This window comes from Trachypithecus francoisi, unplaced genomic scaffold (genome assembly GCF_009764315.1).
Source record: "Trachypithecus francoisi isolate TF-2019V2 unplaced genomic scaffold, Tfra_2.0 Lachesis_group1, whole genome shotgun sequence".
NCBI classification, from domain to species: domain Eukaryota; kingdom Metazoa; phylum Chordata; class Mammalia; order Primates; family Cercopithecidae; genus Trachypithecus; species Trachypithecus francoisi.
The window spans coordinates 1713360-1737541 of record NW_022681454.1 but is presented as its reverse complement, the minus strand read 5'-3'; the positions used below and the strand labels follow the sequence as shown (position 1 = coordinate 1737541).

The 24182-nt window shown below is 53.6% G+C and overlaps 1 protein-coding gene across 6 annotated transcripts in view; it reads left to right on the top strand.

Moving 5' to 3' along the window:
- Window positions 1-5439: 5439 nt before the first annotated feature.
- FAM53A (family with sequence similarity 53 member A) overlaps window positions 5440-24182 on the top strand; it is a 43837-nt gene continuing 25094 nt past the window's right edge. Inside the window, exons 1-3 of one of the 6 annotated variants that reach the window (XM_033213439.1) lie at window positions 5751-6251; window positions 6376-6441; window positions 22340-22580. In XM_033213439.1, the coding sequence (XP_033069330.1) occupies window positions 22506-22580 (75 nt within the window). In that variant the 5' untranslated portion in view covers window positions 5751-6251; window positions 6376-6441; window positions 22340-22505. The other 5 variants (XM_033213441.1, XM_033213440.1, XM_033213443.1 and 2 more) reach the window with 5 other exon arrangements.

The window sequence follows — 24182 nt, the reverse complement described above, 5'->3', positions numbered from 1 at the left end:
GGAGTGCAGTGGCCGGATCTCAGCTCACTGCAAACTCCGCCTCCTGGGTTCCCGCCATTCTCCTGCCTCAGCCTCCCGAGTAGCTGGGACTACAGGCGCCCGCCACCTCGCCCGGCTAGATTTTTGTATTTTTTAGTAGAGACGGGGTTTCACTGTGTTAGCCAGGATGGTCTCGATCTCCTGACCTTGTGATCCACCCGTCTCGGCCTCCCAAAGTGCTGGGATTACAGGCTTGAGCCACCGCGCCCGGCCAGGACTTGTATCTTTATAATTTTTTTTTTTTTTTGAGACAGGTCTCACTGACTACAGGCACGTGCCACTGCACCCAGCTATCTTATAATTTTAAAGTGCACAGTTCAGTGGCATTATGTACACTTACATTGTTGTATAACCATTATCACTACCTATCTCCAGTCCTTTTTTTTTTTTTGAGATGGAGTCTTGCTCTGTCGCCCAGGCTGGAGTGCAGTGGCATGATCTCGGCTCATTGCAAGCTCTGCCTCCCAGGTTCACACCATTCTCCTGCCTCAGTCTCCCGAGTAGCTGGGACTACAGGCACCCGCCAGCATGCCCAGCTAATTTTTTTTGTGTTTTTAGTAGAGACGGGGTTTCACCATGTAAGCCAAGATGGTCTCAATCTCCTGACCTCCTCATCTACCCGCCTTGGCCTCCTAAAGTGCTGCGATCACAGGCGTGAGCCAGTGCGCCCGACCTTAAATTTTTTTTTTTTTTTTGAGACGGAGTCTTGCTCTGTCGCCCCAGCTGGAGTGCAGTTGCGCGATCTCGGCTCACTGCAAGCTCCACCTCCCGGGTTCCCGCCATTCTCCTGCCTCAGCCTCCGGAGTAGCTGGGACTACAGGTGCCTGCCACCACACCTGGCTAATTTTTTGTATTTTTAGTAGAGACAGGGTTTCACCGTGTTAGCCAGGATGGTCTCAATCTCCTGACCTCGTGATCCGCCCGCCTCCCAAAAAAAAAGCCAGCTATGGTGGCACACACCTGTAATCCCAGCTACTCAGGAGGCTGAGGCACAAGAATCATTTGAACCTGGGAGGCAGAGGTTGCAGTGAGCCGAGATTGCACCAGTGCACTCCAGCCTGGGTGACAGAGTGAGACCATGTCTCAAAAAAACCAAACCAAAACAATTACTCCAGAACAGTGGAAACAAGTAAACAAGTGAGAAAGAACAGATACAATACATAGAAAAATAGAAAAAAGCAAGGTGGCATATAATCAACTATACTGATAATCACATTAAATATAGATGGTCTAAATACTCTAATAAGAGTCAGAGACTGTCAGACTGGATAAAAAAGTAAGACTGGCCGGGCGCAGTGGTTCACGCCTGTAATCCCAGCACTTTGGGAGGCCGAGGTGGGCGGATCATGAGGTCAGGAGATCAAGACCGTCCTGGCTAACAAGGTGAAACCCCGTCTCTACTAAAAATACAAAATAGCCGGGCGTGGTGGCAGGCACCTGTAGTCCCAGCTACTTGGGAGGCTGAGGCAGGAGAATGGTATGAGCCCGGGAGGCGGAGCTTGCAGTGAGCTGAGATCCGGCCACTGCACTCCAGCCTGGGTGACAGAGCAAGACTCCGTCTCAAAAAAAAAAAAAAGTAAGACCCATGCTGTCAACATGAAACCCATTTTCAATATAAAGGCATATATAGGTTCAAAGTATAAGGCTAGAAAAAGATACACTGCATTAACATAATGAAAAGAAAGCTTGAGTGGGTATATGGTATATTAATATTAGACAAAGCAGGTTTCAGAACAAGAAATGTTAGTAGGGAGAAAGCAATTTCCTAGTGATAAAGGTGTCATTTCTGCAGAAAGATTAGCAATCCAAAATGGGTACACACTTGATAACACAGGTTAATAACACAAAATAAAAGGCTGATATGTCAGATGAAAAATAGACAAATCCAGAATCATATTTGGAGATTTCAACACTGCTCCCTCAGTAACTGATAGAACAAGTAGATTACAAAAATCAATAAGGTCCGGGCATGGTGGCTCACGCCTGTAATCCCAGCACTTTGGGAGGCTGAGGCTGACGGATCACAAGGTCAGGAGATCGAGACCATCCTGGTTAATACAGTGAAATCCTGTCTCTAATAAAAATACAAAAAATTAGCTGGGCGTGGTGGTGGGCGCCTGTAGTCCCAGATACTTGGGAGGCTGAGGCAGGAGAATGGCGTGAACCTGGGAGGCGGAGCTTGCAGTGAGCCAAGATCGCGCCACTGCACTCCACTCCAGTCTGGGCCACACAGCAAGACTCCATCTCAAAAAAAAAAAAAAAAAAGGATATAGGTCTGAGCCACCTTGCCTTTAATTTTTTTAAATGGTGAAAGATACATGAGGTGTACAGAAGAGTATGGAAAATAACATAAAGCCTATGCACACATAACCAGTTTTGTCAAATCTTTGCCAAGATGGCTTCCAGATCCTTTTGTTATTTTATTTTATTTTTTGAGATGGAATCTTGCTCTGTCACCCAGGCTGGAGTGCAGTGGCACCATTTCCGCTCACTGCAACCTCTGCCTCCTGGGTTCAAGAGATTTTCCTGCCTCAGCCTCTGGAGTAGTTGGGATTACAGGCGCCCACCACCATGCCCGGCTAATTATTGTATTTTTAGTAGAGACAGGGTTTCACCATCTTGGCCAGGCTGGTCTCGAACTCCTGACCTCATGATCCACCTGCCTCAGTCTCCCAAAGTGCTGGGATTACAGGCGTGAGCCACCCTTGTTAGTTTTTATGGAGGTGAAATTCATATAAAATAAAGTACTTAAAACATATAACTTAGTGGCATTAATACATTCACAATGTTGTGCGGCCACTCCCTCTATCTAGTTTCAAAACATTTTCATCACCTCAAAAGGAGACCCAGTACCCAGTAGGAAGTTGCTCCTCATTCCTCCCAGACCCGCTAATCCACTTATTTGCCAATTCCGGACATTGCATGTAAATGGGATCATCCAGCATGTGACCTTTTGTGACAGTGTTTCTTCAGTCCCACAGTCAGGCAAAGGAGACTTAGTCAGGCCCGTCCTAGGGTCCCTGCTACCCAAGCCAGCCCCATCCCAGTGGCTCCAGGGAACCTGCCCAGAAGAGCCGTGCAGCACCAGAAAGGTGTGGGCACCAGGCCAGCCCCGCCCTTCCCTTCAGGGCTTCATCAGCACCAGGCCACCATGGACCCAAGACAAGGCGGCTTCTCCTGGATGGGAGCATTCCCAGAGGGCCATCAGGAGAGAGGGTGGTGGCAAAGCCACAGACTGTCACTATGGTGGGACAAATCCCTTTGTTCTGAGGCTCAGCTTCCTTAACTGTAAAATGGGGAGCATTCCAACACCTTCCCATGGGCTAGTCCACAGCAAGGGCTAGATAACACGGCACTGTGATGACGGGCCCTCAGCCAACACAGGCCAACTGCCCCACAGCAGCCTGAAACATGGCCCTGATCCGACTCCTCCCACATGAGGGAGGGGTCTGAGCTCTGAGATCCAGCAACCATCTCTGGCCTGCAAGTGTTTCCCTGCAACCTGCCCTGTAGAGGGCTTTGAAATGCTTTTCGGTTTTACTGGAGATCATCAAGTCAAATGGGACATTACTTTAAAGGGGCACAGCCTCTATTTCTTTTTTTTTTTTTGAGAGAGTTTCGCTTTTGCCCAGGCTGGAGTGATGCGATCTCGGCTTACTGCAACCTCCGCCCCCCAGGTTCAAGCGATTCTTCTGCCTCAGCCTCTCAAGTAGCTGGGATTACAGGTGACCGCCACCACGCCTGGCTAATTTTTGTAATTTTAGCAGAGACCGGGTTTCCCCATGTTGGCCAGGCGGGTCTTGAACTCCTGACCTCAGGTGATCCATCCGCCTCAGCCTCCCAAAGTGCTAGGATTACAGGCATGAGTCACCGCGTCCAGTCGACTCTATTTCTTAATCCACAAAAAGCCCTTAATAATTACCCAAATAAGGGCTGAGAGGGGTGGGTAATATAACTGAATCAATCACACAGCTTTGACCTTTGTGATTTGAGGTGGTTGTCTCCGGTCCAGAGGGGCCAGGACGGAAACCAAGCTCAGGAGGGGCTGCCATGGGCAGAGCCTCGCCCCGGGCACAGTTGCCCTCATCCTGTTCTGGCCACTTTCTGCTCTGGTCCAGGTCATAAAGACAACTTGTCCTTGGGTAACCTGGTCAGCACAACCTAACTGTTGCAGGTGGCGATCACCGGACCCCAGCAGAGAGAACGGCCTGGACGCCTGCTCCAGCCCTTCTCCCCTCCCCAGCCCCGCTGGGACTCCCGCTCTTCCAGACAGGTGAGGCTCTTTCCAGCCCATCCTGGTGTCAGCTGGCCTGGCTTCACAGCCTGCACAGGACTAGCCTTACCAGGCCCAGAAAGTGTTGGAGGCCCCAGCCTGACCCCTGGGAGCCCCGATGCCTCCCCCAACATCCAGCCCCAGGGGTGCTGCGTGGCCTCACCTAAGCCTATTCCCAGAACCAGTAGGCCTCCATGCATCTGTCTGCCTCAGTGTCCACTGTGGGACCCGGCCATCGAGCACCACCGTGGCCAAAGGACACAGGTAGCTCTTTCTCCCGTTAGACTACCCCTTCTCACCACCCCCACCGAACCCTCAGGGCTTGGGGACGCACACGGGGAGGCACTGGACTGCAGGGTCCCTCAGGCCCCTTCCACCCCAGGGACCCCTCTCCAACGGTGGGGAGCATTTTTCTCCTGCACCTTTGAGAAACCATCTGGTCTGAAATCCCACCCTACCTCAGTGGAATCTCCAGAGTCGGCGGATATCCACACAGCCCAGGGCCAGCACACCTGGCCGTCAGAGGCCCGCCCTGGGTCAGGTGGCTCCTCTCACCCAGGACACACCTGACCCCTAGCAAAAGAGGCTGGAGAGGGAGGCAGGGACCCCCTTCCTGGGAGTTTGCTGCTGGAGACTGCGAGAGCGGGGCACGGCCTCCTCCCGCTGCCCGCTACCCTCTCCTCCGCAGGGTGCTCATCACCAGGGACCCTCAAGAGTCCGGTCTCCCTGGGCCTGCTGTGCTCAGACGGAACCAGGCCCCAACCCCGCCTATCGCCAGAAGGAGCCCTGCAGCACGGTCCCCCCGGGTGCCTATAAGCGAAGGCCTAATTCACACTGTGCCGGTGCAGAAAAGTGCGACCCAAGAGGGCGAGTGACCTGCCCACGGCTACACAGCGGGCAGACGGCAGGCGGGAAGGCGGTGGCGGCGAGCCTCGGGCTCCGAGACTGCGCGCTCCGGGATGGGCCACCGCCTGAGCCACGGCTAGCGCCGGCCGGGCCCTCCCGGCTGCGCGTCCTTCCCCGCTGCCTCAGGTCGCCGCCGCCACCAGTCTTCCCTTCTCGGCCGGGAGAACGCAGCTGAGCGCCGGGCACGCACGCGCGCAGGGGGCGGGGCGTCGACCCGGGGGCGGGGCCAAACCGGCGCACAGGACGCGCTCCGGCCTCGGTGGGCGGTGCGGAGGCTGGACGCCTGGAAGCCCCGCCCCCTCCGTCGGCGCAGCGCGGCGCGGCTGAGGGCCGGCGTGGAGAAGGCGGTGGCTGACGGGTTCGCGGCGGCGGCGGGGCGCGCGGCCAATGAGGGCGGCCGGAGGGGGCGGGGCGGCGGCCGCGGTTTTGTTCCGCCGCGGCTGAGGCGCGTCGCCCTGAGCGAGCGGGGCCTGGGCGGCCGGCTGTCTTCTTACTCCGCCGCCCCGCGGCCGCGCTCAGGTACCGAGCCTGGGCGGAGCGCGCCGCCGCCACCTCCCCTCTTGTCCACGCCGTCCATGCCTCGGCGCACCGGCTCCGACCGTTGCCCGCAGCACGTGGAGGGCGCGGGCGGTCGTGGGCGCGCGGCCCTGCGCTCCGAGCCCCAGCCGTCCGCGCCGCCCGTCGGAGCGACTTCCCCGCACGAGGCGAGGCCCGGCCTGGTAGCTCCGCGCCGTGGTTCGGTGGCGCGAGAGGCGGGGAGTCGCCGCGGTAAACGGGGCCTTGGGGCGTCCCGAAGGGGACCCGGACGCGGGAGGCCAGACTTACCCGACGACCCAAGGAGGGGACTTGCGGCGGATTCCAAAGCCGCTTTTTCTGCGTAGCCTGGAGGGTGTAAATCGCCGAGATTCTCCCGTGTGGAGAAGGCGCCGGTGCCCGCCCGCTGCTGCCGGACCCTAGAGGGGGGTCCTTTTCCCTTAATCTGAGCGCAGTCGCGGAGCCCCTGTTTCCCACGCAGCCCATGTTAAGTGGCCTCGTGAGTTTTCGCACGCCATCCTTGGTGCCTCTTCTTTGAAGCTAAGCTTCTATAACTTTAAAGCACTTTTCGTTTTAAACTCAAAGCAGACTCACACTTAATGTTTCTATGATGATCTCCCAAGTACGAAGAACTTTGTAAGATGGATGAGTTTGGCTTCAAGAATGTGCTTGTGGCGGGTGCCAAGGGAGTGAGTTGTCTCTGTTGCTTGTTCAGTCCGTTACAGATCGAACTCCGTGTTCCACTCTTTCCCCCTTCTCACTGCTACACTTGACTAGTCTTAACACAAAAAAGGAACGTAATGGGCTTCCGTTTCACAGTATTTAAGAAATTTAACCTGAGCATATTGATGCTGCTTTAAACACTCTCCTGTGGCCTGAGCTTGTCCCTCATCAGAGTGGGTGCTAGAAGGGAAGTGCAGCCTTGCTCCCCGAAGGTAGAAGGCTGGGAAACGTTTTTGATTTATTTGAAGCTCTTGAATGTTACCCCAACATGGAAATTGGCATTGTTTAGAAACAGTGGCTTTTCTTTAAATTGGGTTAGTTAGCGCAGGAAAACTAGGTGGTAGTTCTTTCAGACAGTTGTAGTTTTCCCTCGTCCGGCGCCATTGTCCCCCTCGTTGAGTCGTCCTTGTGCGCTGGGCACTGGCAGTCCTGATCCCCTGCTGTGGCTTGATAGATGATTGCCCGTGCTGTCCCTTGAGCTTGGAGCCTGGTTCTGCAGCTTCGTCCCTCTGTTGTGTTCTGTGTTGCGACTTTGACGGTCACACTCACTGAGGCCTTGGTAATGGTTCCGCCCCTTTGGATGGCTCCTTATGTTTCCTGACTTAGGTTGGACGTGAGGACCACAGAACGTTTTTGTTACTATTTGAAGTATATAAGAGAAAATGCCAAAGTAATTTTTCTTTTTTTTCTTTTTTTTGTGCATGCTTTTGAGGTCTTTCTAGTTATAGAGGTAGTTGCTCATATGCAATGGTGTGCACAGGAAACAGAAATAGGAAGAGGCTCTAATCTGAGAGAGTACACATTTTTAGTTGGTAGATAAAAGAATGAAGAAGGCCGAGAGCGGTGGCTCACGCCTGTAATCCCAGCACTTTAGGAGGCCGAGGCGGGCGGATGACGAGGTCAGGAGATCGAGACCATCCTGGCTAATACGGTGAAACTCCGTCTACTAAAAATACAAAAAATTAACCAGGCGTGGTGGCGGGCGCCTATAGTGCCAGCTACTCCGGAGGCTGAGGCAGGAGAATGGTGTGAACCCGGGAGGCGGAGCTTGCAGTGAGCCGAGATCATGCCATTGCACTCCAGCCTGGGTGACAGAGCGAGACTCCATCTCACAAAAAAAAAAAAAAAAAAAAAAGAACGAAGGAAACACTTAGGTATTTTATTTTATTTAAGACGGAGTCTCGCTCTGTCCTCCAGGCTGGAGTGCAGTGGCCGGATCTTGGCTCACTGCAAGCTCCGCCTCCTGGGTTCACGCCATTCTCCTGCCTCAGCCTCCCGAGTAGCTGGGACTACAGGCGCCCGCCACCTCGCCCGGCTAATTTTTTTGTATTTTTTAGTAGAGACGGGGTTTCACCATGTTAGCCAGGATGGTCTCGATCTCCTGACCTCATGATCCGCCCACCTCGGCCTTCCAAAGTGCTGGGATTACAGGCTTGAGCCACCACGCCCGGCCCACTTAGGTATTTTAAACCGGTGTATTGGGAACAGGGAAATTTTTTTTTTTTTTTTTTTTTTGAGACGGAGTCTCGCTCAGTCGCCCAGGCTGGAGTCCAGTGGCCCGATCTCGGGTCACTGCAAGCTCCGCCTCCCGGGTTCACACCATTCTCCTGCCTCAGCCTCCCGAGTAGCTGGGACTACAGGCGCCTGCCACCTCGCCCAGCTAGTTTTTTTTTTTTGTATTTTTTGGTAGAGACAGGGTTTCACAGTGTTAGCCAGGATGGTCTCGATCTCCTGACCTCGTGATCCGCCCGTCTCAGCCTCCCAAAGTGCTGGGATGACAGGCTTGAGCCACTGCGCCCGGCCTGTTTCTTTTTAAAAAAGGAATTAAGGCTGGGCGCGGTGGCTCACACCTGTCATCCCAGCACTTTGGGAGGCTGAGGCGGGCGGATCACGAGGTCAGGAGATTGAGGCCATCCTGGCCAAAATGGTGAAACCCCGTCTCTACTAAAAATACAAACAATAGCTGGACGTGGCGGTCATGGGCGCCTGCAATCCCAGCTACTTGGGAGGCTGAGGCGGGAGAATCACTTGAACCCAGGAGGTGGAGGTTGCAGTGAGCTGAGATCGCGGCACTGCACTCCAGCCTGGTAGCAAAAAAAAAAAAAAAAAAGGAAATTAAAAATTTTATATAAACCCTTTTGGCATTTTCCACAAAGATATTAAAGAAAAATCGAACTTCAGTCTTTTAAGCATTTGTTGTAAGTGGTCATAATTTTAAAGGTGTGTCAGGGACTCAGGAACTGTCACGTGTTATTTAGTTTAATCTGATTCCTTGAAGCCTCATGAAGTGGGTGGTTTCTTCTCATTTTCAGTTTCCAAGGAACCTAGGCCCGGAGAGGTGAGGTTACTTGTCCAGGTGAGGTTACTTGGCCTGGCTAGTGAGTGGGTCCAACTGGTGTCTGAACCCGGGGCTTTGTGCAGCTGTCTAGAGCTCACCTGTGTTCTTTAGCTCACAAATTACTTGGCACAGTTTGTCTTTTTCCATGTGGTGATATGGTGCAGCCTGTTCTCACCAGTGGAATGGTTACAATGATAATCTTCATTTTACAGTTTGAATTACTTGGCTAGGCTTGGTGGCTTACACCTGTAACCCCAGCATTTTGGAAGGCTGAGGCAGGAGGATCACTTGAGCACAAGAGTTGGAGACCAGCCTGGGCAATATAGTGAGACCCCCATTTCTACAAAAAAAAAAACCATAAAAAATTAGCCGGGTATGGTGGTGTGCACCTGTAGTCCTGGCTGCTTGGGAGGCTGAGGTGGGACGATTGCTTCAGCCAGGGAGGTGGAGGCTGCAGTGAGCCTAGGCAACAGAGTGAGGCTTCATCTCAAAAGAAAAAAAAAAAAAGATTTGAGTTTCTTCTCCTTTGTTGGGTTGCAAAAGGAATACTTCACATGTGGTTTCAGTGCACTTAAAAATAGCGAGTTCAGCAGGGCACGGTGGCGCACACCTGTAATCCAGGCACTTTGGGAGGCTGAGGCAGGCAGGCCACCTGAGGTCAGGAGTTCAAGAGCAGCTTGGCCAACATGGTGAAACCCCGTGTCTACTAAAAAATACAAAAAATAGCTGGACGTGGTGGTAATGGGCACCTGCAATCCCAGCTGCTTGGGAGGCTGAGGTGGGATAATCACTTGAACCCGGGAGGCTGAGGTTGCAGTGAGCTGAGATCGCACCATTGCACTTCAGCCTGGGCAGCAACAGCGAAACTCCATCTCAAAAAAAAAAAAATGGAGTTCCTAGACACTATACCTTCTGCCCCCACACATACAGGGCCTCCTGCATGACTAGCGTCCCCCACTGGAGTGGTGCATTTGCTACAGTTGATGAACCTATATGGATACATGCTTATTATCCAGAGTCCATAGTTGACTTCAGGTTCACTCTTGGTGTTATAGTCTATGGATTTAGACACGTGTAATGACCTTTGTCAACCATTATAGTATCATGCAGGATAGTTTCACTGCCTTAAAAATCTGTGCCCTGCCTCACCTCTGTCTACCCCTGGCCCCTGGCAGCCACTGTTTTTTTTTGTTTTTGTCTCGTTAGTAGTCTCTACAGTTAACCTTTTCCAGAATGCCATATGGTTGGAATCATACAATATGTAGCCATTTCAGACTAGTTTCTTTCACTTAGTGGTATGCATTTAAATATCTTTATATTTTTTGGTGGTTTGATAGCTCATTTCTTTTTAGTGCCAAATAATATTATACTGTCTGGATGTATCACACTTTATCCACTTACCTACAAGAAATCTTGGTCGTTTTTAAGTTTTGGTACTTATAGATACAGCTGCTATGGGCGTCTGTGTGCAGGTTTTGTGCGGACATAAGTTTTTGGTTCCTTTGGGTAAATACCAAGGAGCAGGATTGCTGGGTCGTGTACACAGTTGCTCCACATCCTCCTCAGCACTTGGTGTGGTCAGTGTTCTGGATTTTGGACACTCTGATGGGTGTGGAGTGGTACCTTGTGTGTAGTGGGTTTTTGTTTTGTTTTGTTTTTTTTGAGACGGAGTTTCACCCTTGTTGCCCAGGCCGGAGTGCAGTGGTGCGATCTCAGCTCACTGCAGCCTCTGCTTCATCCTCCCGAGGAGCTGTGATTACAGGCACCTGCCATCGTGCCCAGCTAATTTTTGTATTTTTAATAGAGACGGGGTTTCGCTATGTTGGCCAGCCTGGTCTCGAACTCCTGATCTCAGGTGATCCACCTGCCTTGGTCTCCCAAAGTGCTGGGATTACAGGCATGAGCACCATATCCGGCCCCAGTTGGTTGAGGTGTCTGTTAAAGTCTTTGCTCCACTTTTTTAGTTGGGTTGGTTTCTTTCTTTTTTCTTTTTTTTTTTTTTTTGAGATGGAGTTTCGCTCTTGTTGCCCAGGCTGGAGTCCAGTGGTGCTATCTTGGCTCACTGCAACTTCTGCCTCCCGGGTTCAAGGAATTCTCCTGCCTCAGCCTCCCGAGTAGCTAGGATTACAGGTAACTGCCACCATGTCCGACTAATTTTTGTGGTTTTAGTAGAAATGGGGTTTTACCACATTTGCCAGGCTGGTCTCGAACTCCTGACCTCAGTTGTTCCACCTGCCTTGGCCTCCCAAAGTGGGATTACAGGCATGAACCACTGCTCCTGGCCTTTTTTTTTTTTTTTCTTTTGTGGAGACATGGTCTGACTCTGTCACCCAGGCTGGAGTGCAGTGGCGTGATCTTGGCTCACTGCAACCTCAGCTTCTGGGTCCAAGTGATTCTTCTACTTCGATCTCCCGAGTAGCTGGGATTACAGGTGTGTGCCACCATGCCCGGCTAATTTTTGTAGTTTTTTTTGTAGAGATGGGGTTTCACCACGTTGACCAGGCTGGGGTTGTTTTCTTATTGTTGAGTTTTAAAATATCTTTCTATATTTTGGATAATGGTTCTTTGTCAGATAAGTCTTTTGCAAATATTTTCTTTCAGTCTGGAACTTGTTTTTTATTCTCTTGACAGTGTCTTTTGCAGAGCAGATATTTTTAATTTTAATGAAGTTCAACTTAACAATTCTTTCTTTTATGGGTCATGCTTTCAGTGTTGTATCTGAAAAGTGATCGCCAAACCCAAAGTCATCTATATTTTACTCCTGTGTTATCTATCTTCTAGGATTTTTATAGTTTTGCCTTTTGCTTTAGGTCTGTGATCCATTTTGAGTTAGTTTTCGTGAAGGGTGTCCATACACTCCATGTCTTTTTTTTTTTTTTTTTTTTTTGGGATGGAATCTTGCTCTGTGGCCCAGGCTGGAGTGCAGTGGTGTGATCTCAGCTCACTGCAACCTTCACCTCCCGGGTTCAGGTGATTCTCCTGCCTCAGCCTCCTGTGTAGCTGGGGTTACAGGTGCACACCACCACACCCAGCTAATTTTTATATTTTTAGTAGAGATGGGGTTTCACTCTTTTGGCCAGGCTGGTCTCAAACTCTTGACCTCAAGTGATCCACCCGCCTCGGGCTTCCAAAGTGCTGGGATTACAGGCATGGGCCACCACACCTGGTCTCATGTCTTTTTTTCTTGTGGATGTCTAGTTTTTCAGCAGCATTTGTTGAAAAGACTGTCTGTCCTCTATTGTATTGCCATTGCTCCTTTGTCAAAGATCAGTGACTATGTGGTTCTGTATCTGGGCTCTCTATTCTGCCTGTTCCATTGATCCAATTGCCTATTCTTTTGCCCGTCCCACACTATCTTTTTTTTTTTTTTGAGACAGGGTCTTGCTGTGTCACCCAGGTCGGAGTGCAGCAGTGCAATCATGGATCACTGCATCCTCCACCTCTCCGGCTGAAGCAGTCCTCCCACCTCTGCCTTCTAAGTAGCTAGGGTTATAGGCACGCAGGTAAATTTAAAATTTTATGTAGAGATGGAGTCTCGCTATGTTGCCCAGGCTGGTCTTGAACTCCTGGGTCCGAGCGATCCTCCTCTCTCAGCCTTCCAAAGCACAGGGATTACAGGTGTGAGCCACTGTGCCTGGCCACACACTGTCTTGATTACAGCAACTTTATAATAAGTCTTAGAGTTGGATGGTGTCAATCCTCCAACTTTGTTCTTCTCCTTTAATGTCATATTGGCTATTCTGGGTCTTTTGCCTCTCTCTATAAACTTTATTTATTTATTTATTTATTTTGAGATGGAGTCTCCCTCTGTCACCCAGGCTGGAGTGCAGTGGTGCAATCTCAGCTCACTGCAACCTTCGCCTCCCGGATTCAAGCGATTCTCCTGCCTCAGCCTCCTGAGTAGCTGGGATTATAGGTACTTGCTACTGTGCTCAGCTAATTTTTGTATTTTTAGTAGAGATGGGGTTTCACCATGTTGGCCAGGCTGGTCTCAGGGTGAGTTCTCTTGCCATCTGAACGGAGGACACAGCCACCGCATCCCTCTGCAGTGAGGCAGCACTGCTCTTCCCTCTGTGTGTGAATGGAGAGCCAGAATGAGCAACATCAGAGGAAACTTCCAGCCTGAAAGCAGAAGCCAGGAAAAGCAGGGAAGACTGAGGGAGCTGAGATACAGAGTGCAGGGACCAGAAAAAGTAATTTAAACGCCCCTGTGAAAAGCAGCCTTGTATATAGGCTTAGAGATAAGCGTGAAGATGGGTCCCGACATGGGCATTTGGAGAAGAGGAGGGAGCCCTTGCGTGTGAAGCATATGCACGTCACTGGAAGGGTTGGAGGAGTGGAGGACAAATCCTAGAACAGCAGCAACAGCAGCAAGCGTTGGACACGGAGTCCAGGAACAGATGGAGATGCAGACCAGGGTGGAGCGCAGAATGTGCCATGAGCCAGGCTGGAAGGATGTGGTCTCCGGACCAAGGAAGACCTTGCTTGAGGTGCCTTAAGCATTTTCTTTTTTCTTTTTTTTGAGACAGAGTCTCGCTCTGACGCCCAGGCTGGAGTGCAGTGGCTGGATCTCAACTCACTGCAAGCTCCGCCTCCTGGGTTTACGCCATTCTCCTGCCTCAGCCTCCCGAGTAGCTGGGACCACAGGCGCCCGCCACCTCGCCCGGCTCGTTTTTTGTATTCTTTTTTTAGTAGAGACGGGGGTTTCACCGTGTTAGCCAGGATGGTCTCGATCTCCTGACCTCGTGATCCGCCCGTCTCAGCCTCCCAAAGTGCTGAGATTACAGGCTTGAGCCACCGCGCCCGGCCGCCTTAAGCATTTTCTAAAGCTGGGGCGAGAGAAGACCCTGAAAGCTGAGCAGGCATCCTGGGAGTGGGCTCCTTACAGAAGTGGAGGAGAGAAGAGGTGTGGTCTTCACGTGCCCCCTTCTCAGGAAGCTGCAAGATGAGGGTGAGGGGTGCCCCGAGTGGGCTAGAGCACACCCCTGCCAGCCCTGAGCACAAGGCAGGACTAGGAGCAAAAGGGCTGAAGGTGTCCTGATGTCTTTCACCAAAGGGCTCATTCCTAGGAGGTTTATAAATCTGCTGGGGAGTTTGGGGCAAGAGTTTATACTGGGCAGAAACTTTGCATTCGTAAAAAGGATGGAATTATGAACTTTGGAGAACAGACCCCACTGTGTGGCCTAACTGGAAACACTATTTATAGTGACGAGATAATGTCAGCGATGACTTGACAAAAGGCTCACACAGCCCTTTTGGGAGGTGCGGAGCGGGGCTGTGTTGGCAAAGAGACCCACCCTGACGTGCCTTCAAGCCAGCAGCTGATGCTCTGAGCGGTGCGCTGGGGCACAGTCCAGGAGCAGCAGTGCCTGCGGGCTGTGTGCGTAGGTGTAGTAAGTACCCGAGGACAGGGCTGAGGGATGGAAGTGCCCACTGCGGAGTGGCAGGGGTGAGGCCTCTGCACGCTTGGGAGTCGCTCAGTGTTGGTTTGTGAGCCAGCACCCTGTGTGTGTTGCCGTGGGGAAATAAAATACAGCTGGTTATGGGCTGAATGACGTCTGCCCCCAAAGTCACACATGGAAGTCCTGAGCCCCCAGTACTTCAGAATGTGCACTTACTTGGAAATAGGGTTGTTGCAGGTGTAATTAGTTAAGATGGGGTCACACTGGAGCATGGTGGGTTCTGCCCCAAAATGACTGATGTCCTTATAAAATGGGGAGACTTGGACACAGGCACACACAGGGAGAATGTGGTGGGAAGATTGTAGTGACGCCAGAGCCAGGAGGGAGGCCTGAGCACATCCCTCCCCAGAGCCTTCAGAGGGTGTGGCCCTGCTGACATCTTGGTCTTGGACTCCCAGCCTCCAAGGACAGCTGGTTAGTTCATTTCTGTCGTAAGCCACCACTTTGTGATACTTGGTTATAGGAAACTAATTCGTGGCTCTACAAATGCTGTATCTGACTCCATATGGATCGAGTTAAAACACAGAAAAATAGAAACTGCTTTGGTGCGTTTTTGGAGGATGGAGTCCTGGAGAATGACAGTGGCCAGAGCCGCCAGCCGTGGGCATTTTGCCACTGTCCCGTGAGGCGGCCATATGAGTGGAGTGGGGGCTCCGCTCTGCTGCCCCCGTGGAACTCCAGCTCTGCGTTTGATGGCCTGTGGTGGGGGCTCGTCCCTGCTACCCTGTGGAACTCCAGCTCTGCGTTTGACCCTCCTAGGGGTCTGCAGGGCACTGGTGTGGCCAGAACCCGGGGAGCGAGTGGAGACGATGGGGTAGTTGGGGGATCAGGGTGAGGATTTTGGCCTCTGTCCTAAGGGCTGAGGAGGCTGTTTCTGGGGGCCAGAGTGCCATGATCTGCTTTCTGTTGAGGTCAGGCCAAGGGTTGCCCAGTGGATGGGAATGGGTGTAGGCTGCTTCGGCCCTCCAGACCTTGAGGATCAGGCTTGAGCTGGGTGCAGAGGTGGAAGGAGAGGCAGGGAAAGCCCCTGGGATTGTCGGCTAAGTCACCAGTGCGGTTACAAGGAAGGGAGTTACAGTGCGGTTACAAGGAGCCTTTGGGAGTGAGGACGGCGACTTAGTGCAGGAAAAGTGGAAGTGAGTTCGTTGTAGCCGTCCTCTGAAGTGAGCCCACTTAGTGTGGGGAGAAGGCATCGCCTGGGCTCAGGGCGGTGCTCGTGGTCTTGGGAGGGACCGCTTCCTGTTCAGAGGGGCCGGTGCTGAGAGGTCCTGGAGTAGGGGCGAGGGATGGCCAATGCCGGCTGTGCCTCCCGGAGCTCAGGTTGTGGTCCTCTCCACTGGCTCCCACTCCTCACCTGTTGGTGGCAGGGATAGTGAGTTCCAGCAGCTGGAGCCAGGTTTCTCTCACTTCCCACGTCTCTTCTACATCTACCTCGAACCCAGAGGTCTGTTTTCCCACTTGTCCTGGCCTTTGTCTCCTTTTCCAGGCCCCTCTTGTTTAGCTTTCAGTCCTGGCTCCAATGTCACTGCCTTAGAGGGACCTCTCTGATCGCCCCTCGAAAAGGCTGTCCTGCCATGGTGGGGTCCTGCGGCATCCTCACCACCACCATCCGTCCCAATTTCCATATCTCTGGGCTTTCCCAGCTCTGGCAGGGGCTTCCTCTGGTCCTGAGCTCCTCCTTCCCCAGACTTCCCCCATGCAGACTGGTCTCTGAGAACCGCCAAGCGGGAGGGACTTGCTGTCCATCATGCCTCATGACTGGTGCTGCATCCTCGTGTCTCAGTTTATTTTAACCCCCAGGAGGTTATGTTCAAGTCTGCACCCCCAATACCTGCAAATGTGACTTTATTTAGAAATAGAGTCTTTGCAGATGCTATTGTAATTTATTTATTTATTTTTTTGAGATGGAGTCTCACTCTCTTGCCCAGGCTGGAGTGCAGTGGCGCGATCTCGGCTCACTGCAAGCTCCGCCTCCCGGGTTCACGCCATTCTCCTGCCTTAGCCTCCCAAGTAGCTGGGACCACAGGCATGTGCCACCACACCCAGCTAATTTTTTGTATTTTTAGTAGAGACAGGATTTCACCGTGTTAGCCAGGATGGTCTCGATCTCCTGACCTCGTGATTTGCCTGCCTCAGCCTCCCAAAGTGCTGGGATTACAGGCGTGAGCCACCGCGCCCGGCCAGATGCTATTGTAATTAATGTAAATTAAGATGAAGTCGTATGATTAGAGTGGGCTCTCACCCAATTATTGGTGTCCTTCTAAGAAGAGAGTGATACAGAGACTTATGGCAATGGGAAGAAGGCTGCAGGGTGACAGAGGCAGAGATTGCAGTGGTACAGCTACAAGCCAGGAAATGCTGAGGACTCCTGGAGCCACTGGAAACTGGAGTGAGGCTGGAACCGGTTCCCCCTCAGCCTCCAGAAGGAGGCAGCTGTTGATACCTCCGTTTTGGACTTCTGGCCTCCAGAACTCTGAGAGTAAACTTTTGTTATTTGAAGCCCGTCAGTTATGGGAGATTGGTATAATGGCCCTGCTGGCATCTTGGAAGCCAACACACGTGTCGGTGACGACCTGAGTAATGCCTTCCTTCCTGCGGGAAACGTGTGTTCCACAGGAGGGTCTCCTCCCCTCCCTGCGCAGCACTCACAATCCCTGTCTCCTGGACTCCCGGCAGGGAGCTGCTGTTGGCAGCAGACATGGTCCCTCCTGTGCTGCATGCACCTCTCGTGTGCCAGAGCTGCTGCTCGGACACCGCTAGGTGTTCCGCATTGGCGCTGCTGGACACTTGCCCTGGCTGCTGCTTTGGAAGCACACTTTATCTGATTTTTTTTTTTTTTTTTAAGCGGAGTCTCACTCTGTCACCACGCTGGAGTGCGGTGGTGTGATTTCGGCTCACTGCAACCTCCGCCCCCCCGGGTTCAAGTGATTCTCCTGCCTCATCCTCCTGAGTAGCTGGGACTACAGGTATGTGTCATCACACCCAGCTAATTGTTTTGTTTTGTTTTTTTTTTGAGATGGAGTCTCACTCTGTCGCCCAGGCTGGAGTGGGTGGTGCGATCTTGGCTCACTGCAAGCTCTGCCTCCCGAGTTAATGCCATTCTCCTGCCTCAGCCTCCGGAGTAGCTGGGGCTACAGGCGCCCGCTACCACACCCGGCTAGTTTTTTGTATTTTTAGTAGAGACAGAGTTTCATCGTGTTAGCCAGGATGGTCTCAATCTCCTGACCTCATGATCCGCCCGCCTTGACCTCCCAAGGTGCTGGGATTACAGGCGTGAGCCACTGTGCCGGGCCACGCCCAGCTCATTTTTATATTTTTAGTAGAGATGGGGTTTCACCACATTGGGCCAAGATGGTCTCAATCTCCTGACCTCATGATCCACCCGCCTTGGCCTCCCAAAGTGCTGGGATTACAGGTGTGAGCTACCACGCCCGGCCTGTCTGATATTTTAAAGTCTATGAGTTATGAGAGTGTGACTCTTTTTTTTTTTTTTTTTTGAGACAGATTCTTGCTCTGTCGCCCAGACTGGAGTGCAGTGGCGTGATCTCAGCTCACTGCAAGCTCCGCCTCCCGGGCTCATGCCATTCTCCTTCCTCAGCGTCCCAAGTAGCTGGGACTACAGGCACCCACCGCCGCGCCTGGCTAATTTTTTTTTTATTTCTAGTAGCGACGGGGTTTCACTGTGGTCTCGATCTCCTGACCTTGTGATCCGCCTGCCTCGGCCTCCGAAAGTGCTGGGATTCCAGGCGTGAGCCCCGCGCCCACCTGCGAGTGTGGCTCTTGCACACACGTGTCATCGTTTCTCTATCGAGGGCGTGCAGACCCTCCAGGCGTTCACATCTCACGTGACCACAGGCAGTAGTCACAGCCAGGACTGCGGCGTCAGTGTGGCGTGGTGCTGGCATCTGATGGTGCTCAGGCAGATTTGGGACATGTCCTCCCTGCCCTTTTTCTGACCCAGGGTCACGTGCTACATTGGGACCCCCCCCCCCCCCCAGTCTGGGCGGGGCCTCCCCGAGCTCTTTCCTGACCCGATGCTTCTGAAGGTTTCTGGCTGGTCATTTTGTAGAGTTGGCCTGTTTTGAGATTGTCTGACATTTCTTCAGAATTAAATAATCAGGTTCCAGGCCAGACGTGGTGGTGATACATGCCTGGAATCCCAGCACTGTGGGAGGCTGAGGTGGGCGGATCACCTGAGATCAGGAGTTTGAAACCAGCCTGGCCAACATGGTGAAACCTTATCTGTACTACAGATACAAAAACTAGCCGGGTGTGGGGGCGTGTGCCTGTAATCCCAGCTACTTGGGTGGCTGAGGCAGGAGAATCGCTTGAACCCAGGAGGCGGAGGCTGCAGTGAGCTGAGATCGCACCACTGCACTCCAGCCTGGGCGACAGAGAAAGACTCTGTCTCAAAAAAAAAAAAGGGGAAACTCAGGTTCCTGTGTTTGCGGAAGGAGGCTCGGGGTGTTCACATTGATCGCTGGGTTCAGGTGCCTGCCGGGTACCCCTGCTGTTACTGTTTTTCCTTGGTGACTGCCGAGCATCTTTTGGGGGTCACTTTGAGGCCGTGAGCTCTGTTTCTCGCCATATGTTCTCTGCGGGTCCAGCATCATGGATGCATCTTGCCTGAGACTGTTGTGTTGGGATGTTGGTCAAGTGATGGTTTTAAAGCACTTCCCTCATTCTCTCTGCACTCACTAGTGGCTCCCCACCGCCCCGTGAGGAGGTGCTTTCCCGCCACCCCCACCTCACCTGGGTCCGTGGGTTCCTGGGTTCCTGGGTTTGTGGGTGCCTAGGTTCGTGAGTTCTTGGGTTTGTGGGTTCCTGGGTCTGTGGGTTCCTGGGTCTGTGGGTCTGTGGGTTCCTGCGTTTGTGGATTCCTAGGTTTGTGGGTTCTGGGTCGGTGAGTTCCTAGGTTCATGGGTTCCTGGGTATCTGGGTTCATGGGTTCCTGGGTTCCTGTGTTCGCTGCCACTTGCTTTGCTCTGTGTTACCGGCAGGCTACTGGGGAGCCATCCTCACTTCCTGCACCTCGACAGGCTCCAGCTCTTTTCCCTGCCCCAGCCCTGCAATCAGCCATTTCTACACAGACTGTGAAGCCTGTTTTTAAAATAAAACCCTAGTTATTATTTTTTCAAGTTATAGTGTGGCTGCTGTCCCCTTTCTAAGGTTGTGTGTGTGCTTTGTGCAACCAGGAGGGTTCAGAAGGTGGGTGTGCAGCCCCTCGTGGTGCACGGTGTGAAGGGAGCTGGCCCTCGCCCTGCAGGAATGGTTGGTGGGATTAGGGAGGGAGGCTGACTTGTCAGCCATAGAGCCGTGTCCTGTGAGGGCTCTGAAGCTGAGACAGAGGTGAGTCGGGCCGTGGCTGTGAGCTGGGGGCGCTGAGCTGGGACAGAGGTGAGTCCGGGCCGTGGCTGTGAACTGGGGGCTCTGAGCTGGGACAGAGGTGAGTCCGGGCCGTGGCTGTGAACTGGGGGCTCTGAGCTGGGACAGAGGTGAGTCCGGGCCGTGGCTGTGAACTGGGGGCTCTGAGCTGGGACAGAGGTGAGTTCGGGCCGTGGCTGTGAACTGGGGGCTCTGAGCTGGGGCAGAGGTGAGTCCGGGCCGTGGCTGTGAACTGGGGGCTCTGAGCTGTGACAGAGGTGAGTCCGGGCCGTGGTGTGAGCTGGGGGCACTGAGCTGGGACAGAGGTGAGTCCGGGCCGTGGTGTGAGCTGGGGGCTCTGAGCTGGGACAGAGGTGAGTCCGGGCCGTGGTGTGAGCTGGGGGCACTGAGCTGTGACAGAGGTGAGTCCGGGCCGTGGTGTGAGCTGGGGGCACTGAGCTGTGACAGAGGTGAGTCCGGGCCGTGGTGTGAGCTGGGGGCACTGAGCTGGGACAGAGGTGAGTCCGGGCCGTGGTGTGAGCTGGGGGCACTGAGCTGTGACAGAGGTGAGTCCGGGCCGTGGTGTGAGCTGGGGGCTCTGAGCTGGGACAGAGGTGAGTCCGGGCCGTGGTGTGAGCTGGGGGCACTGAGCTGGGACAGAGGTGAGTCCGGGCCGTGGTGTGAGCTGGGGGCTCTGAGCTGGGACAGAGGTGAGTCCGGGCCGTGGTGTGAGCTGGGGGCTCTGAGCTGGGACAGAGGTGAGTCCGGGCCGTGGTGTGAGCTGCACCCCAGTTGCTGGTGGCTTTCCCCAGCTGACATTGACCAGCATTGGGTGTGCAGTGTGACTGGCTCTGATTTGTGCTGCTTAGTTTGAGACAATTTGAATGGAGCCGCTGCTGCGGGGAGACCCCCTTCTGAAGCATCACAGTGGGCCCGGCTGACCGTGACCCAGCGCAGGACACCCCTCTTGGAGTCTGGGGCCCTTGGCTGTGGGCTGGAGATGACAGTGGTGGCTGCCGAGGGTGGTGGGAGTGGTCAGTCCTGAGCGCGTGATTTCAGACCCAGTGAGCCAGGTGGGCACAGCCTTTAGCTGATGTGTTATGTCCCCTGGCCTGGAACAGCCCCATGGGTGGGTGGCACCTATCAGGACCTGTGTACAGACCCTGCCTGGATTTGGTCTGCCCAGTCTCCTGGACCTGGCAGCAGCAGGGCTGTGCCTGGTGACGGGAAGGCTCTGAGCCAGGCCGGGTGGCCCACTGTGCACGTAGCTGCTGTGTTGGTGGCGCCTTTGCCCTGGCCCTTGTTCAGGAAGATGCTGGCTTTTGGACTCTAGGGAAGTGCCTATTGGTTTCTGTCGAGAGTAGTTGTATGTGCACATTTTAAGTGTGGAACGCAGGTATTGAACCGGGTTGAAACCTTTCCAGCGTTGGCAGAAGTGTGCGTGTGAGTCTCCTTTGCCCTCTTACTTTACTGGCAGGTAGCGTGGCCCAAGTGGCTGGCGGTCCTTCCGATGGGGCGGCCCACGTGCCTCCCACATGCCAGGCTTTTGGGGCAGATGCTTGTGAACACTGCTGCCTATGGGTTGCTTTCGTTGGTGGAGGTGAGGCCTCAGCTTTGGTGTCCTGTCAGCCCTTAATCCTTGCCTAGGAGCAGTCTGTGGGCCCCAGAAGACTGGCCGGAAGCTGGAGCTGGGCGGCAGCTGAGGACGCACACCTTGGAGGTTGTGTGGAGGTTCCGTCACTGCTGTCTTAATTCCCAGGCACTCTTCTTTTTCTCGGGACATTCCTTTTTAAGGGTGTCCTGGTCTTCATGGCGGTGCTGTGTCACTCCGAGGGCAGAGGGCTGCTGCTGAGGAAGTCCTTACCCTCCCACCTAGGGCTCTTCTCCAAGTTGCCGGTTTGGCTTGTTTGCCCCTTGTCTGTTTTGGCCTCTGTTGGGTCTGAACTAGGTGGCCTTGGCAGCTCCTCACACCCAACAGTGGGAGCCTGAGAAGGGTCAAAGCTGGGGCAGATTGGGGACATGCTGGGTGCAGGGCCACCTTGCTGGGCACCTCGGCCCGTTGGTGTCTATTGGGAGCAGCCCTGGGGCAGCCACGCAGCCTCTGCCGGCCGTACAGACAGAGCTGTCCATTCCTGGGGCTGAAGAGCTAAGGGCCTAAAAGACCCCCCTGAACCCTCGCCCTTTCTCTGCCGGCCCCTTGCTGTCAGCAGACCAGGTGCAGACCCTGGTAGGCTTCCTTTGCCCCAGCTTCAGTGCAGAGCGCTTGCCCAGCTGGCTGGCGTGGGAGTGGGAGGGGTGTTTGGCCACTTGGAGCAGAAGAGGGTGGATAGTCAGGGTTTCTGCATTCCTGGCTTGATACTGGCTTTCCAGCAGCTTCCCAGCTTCCAGAATGTCCTTGCCATCATCTCCCATCCTATTTCCCCTTTTTTGGAGCAGGAGACTGGGGTGGCCTGTCTTCTTCTTTCAGTTGAGGCTTCCAGGGGGTGAGATGGGTCTAACATGTGCCTTTGCCTTTAGCCAAGACCACCGTGATTAGATTTTCCAGAAAAGAACTTGCATGGTAGTTTTGAAAATGGGAGGGTGTTTGTGAGGCAGGATATCAGAAATACTTTATACACAGGGAACCTGGCATGTAACAGAAACATCAACAAAATGATTTTACGTATAATCACGTGGTGATTTATCTCTTCTGAGAAACAGGCACAAATCCTGAAGAGCCTGTCGGCACAGACCGCTCGTTTGTAAGGAAAGTGGAGACATGACCTTGAGATTTGGCTCAGAACTAGCAATGCCGGGGCCTTCGAAAGTCTGATGTTCCAGCACTCCAGTGCCTGTTGGTGTGGACGGAGGACACGGGGCCCCAACCATGGTCACACTTATCACTGAGAAGCTACAGAGCCAGAGCCTGGACGACCTCACCTGCAAGACCGAGGCTGGTCCGGTAAGCAGCTGCGGGTGGCACGAAGCTGGGTGCCCCTCCCCCGTGCTGTCACAGGGGAATGGCCACACTGGGAGGTGGAGGTGAGGGCTAAGTTCTTAGGGGCCTGGGAGGCACTGCCAGGCCAGGCATGGGGGTGTCTGGTGCACAAGTGGGCCCCAGAGCCCATCAGTGTCATCACAGCGGATTTTCATCATCATTTAAAAAAAACAGACTCATTAAAAATGCCAGCCGGGCACAGTGGCTCACGCCTGTAATGCCAGCACTTTGGGAGGCTGAGCACGCAGATCACTTGAGATCAGGAGTTTGTAACCAGCCTGGCCAACATGGTGAAACCCCATCTCTACTAAAAATACAAAAATTAGCTGGGCGTGGTGGCAGGTGCCTGTAGTCCCAGCTACTCGGGAGGCTGAGGCAGGAGAATGGTGTGAACCCGGGAGGTGGAGCTTACAGAGAGCTGAGATGGCGCCACTGCACTCCAGCCTGGGCAACAGAGCGAGACTCCATCTCAAAAAAAAAAAAAAAAAAAAAAAAAGAAATGCCTTGAGTTGCTATTTAAAAAGATAAGGTTTTACTGAAAGGCTGACTTACACATGGAAGCTGGAGCCCCAAGCGCAGGTGTGCCTGTTACATCCAATCAAGCAGCAGCATGTGCCCCACTGGCCTCCCTGTCCCTCCCCTCCTAGCTCCACCTCCCAAGGGAGCCTCTGTCTTGGATTTGATCACCACATTAGCTTCCCACAGGCAGATTAGGCAGATTGATTTTCCTACAGTCATGGTGAAGTGAACTTTGGATGTGCCACCTTCGGGAACACCCCCCCCGCTGTCCTGGTTAGAGGGCATATCTAGAAGGAGGTGGCTGATGTCTAGCCTGGAGGGTCTTGCCAGGCCCTCAGAGCCAGCAGGGGTGCTTGGAACACCTGCCTGTCCTGGGCCTGGCTTGGCCGTGGCTCTGGAGGCGTGAGCACGCTGCATTTGTAGCCCCGTGCATGTTATGGAAATGAGAGGGTGAAGAGAAAGCTGTGGGTCTTAGGCCTTTGGGCCGGACACGTGTGACCCATGTTCACCGCAGGGGGTTCCAGCAACTGTCTGAGGGTCCAAGCTGAAGCCTCTCCTCCCGAGAGCTGGCGAGCATGGGCGTTGGGCTGTGGGAGGTGCCATGTGGCCTGAACCTTTGCAAGCACTGCTTATGGGGCCTGGCGCTCAGGGCCACTATGACCGAGGTGACTGTGGCAGTGCTGGCTGTGTCCTGTAGTCAGTATGTTTCTGGCTGTCAGCCCACGGGTAGGGGTGGCTGAGGTGAGGAAGGCGGTGCTTGCCTGATGTCTCAGTGCCTTGCTGGCTGCAGAGCCATGTTCTTTCCAGACACCGTAGCCAGTTCCCATTTTTTCTTTTTTTTTTTCTGGAGACAGTCTTGCTTTGTCATCCACGCTGGAGTGCAGTGGCACCATCTCAGCTCACTGCAACCTCTGCTTCCCGGGTTCAAGTGATTCTCATACCTCAGCCTCCCGAGTAGCTAGGGTTACAGGCACACGCCACCACACCCGGCTAAATTTTTTTTTTTTTTTTGAGATGGAGTCTTGCTCTGTTGCCTAGGCTGGAGTG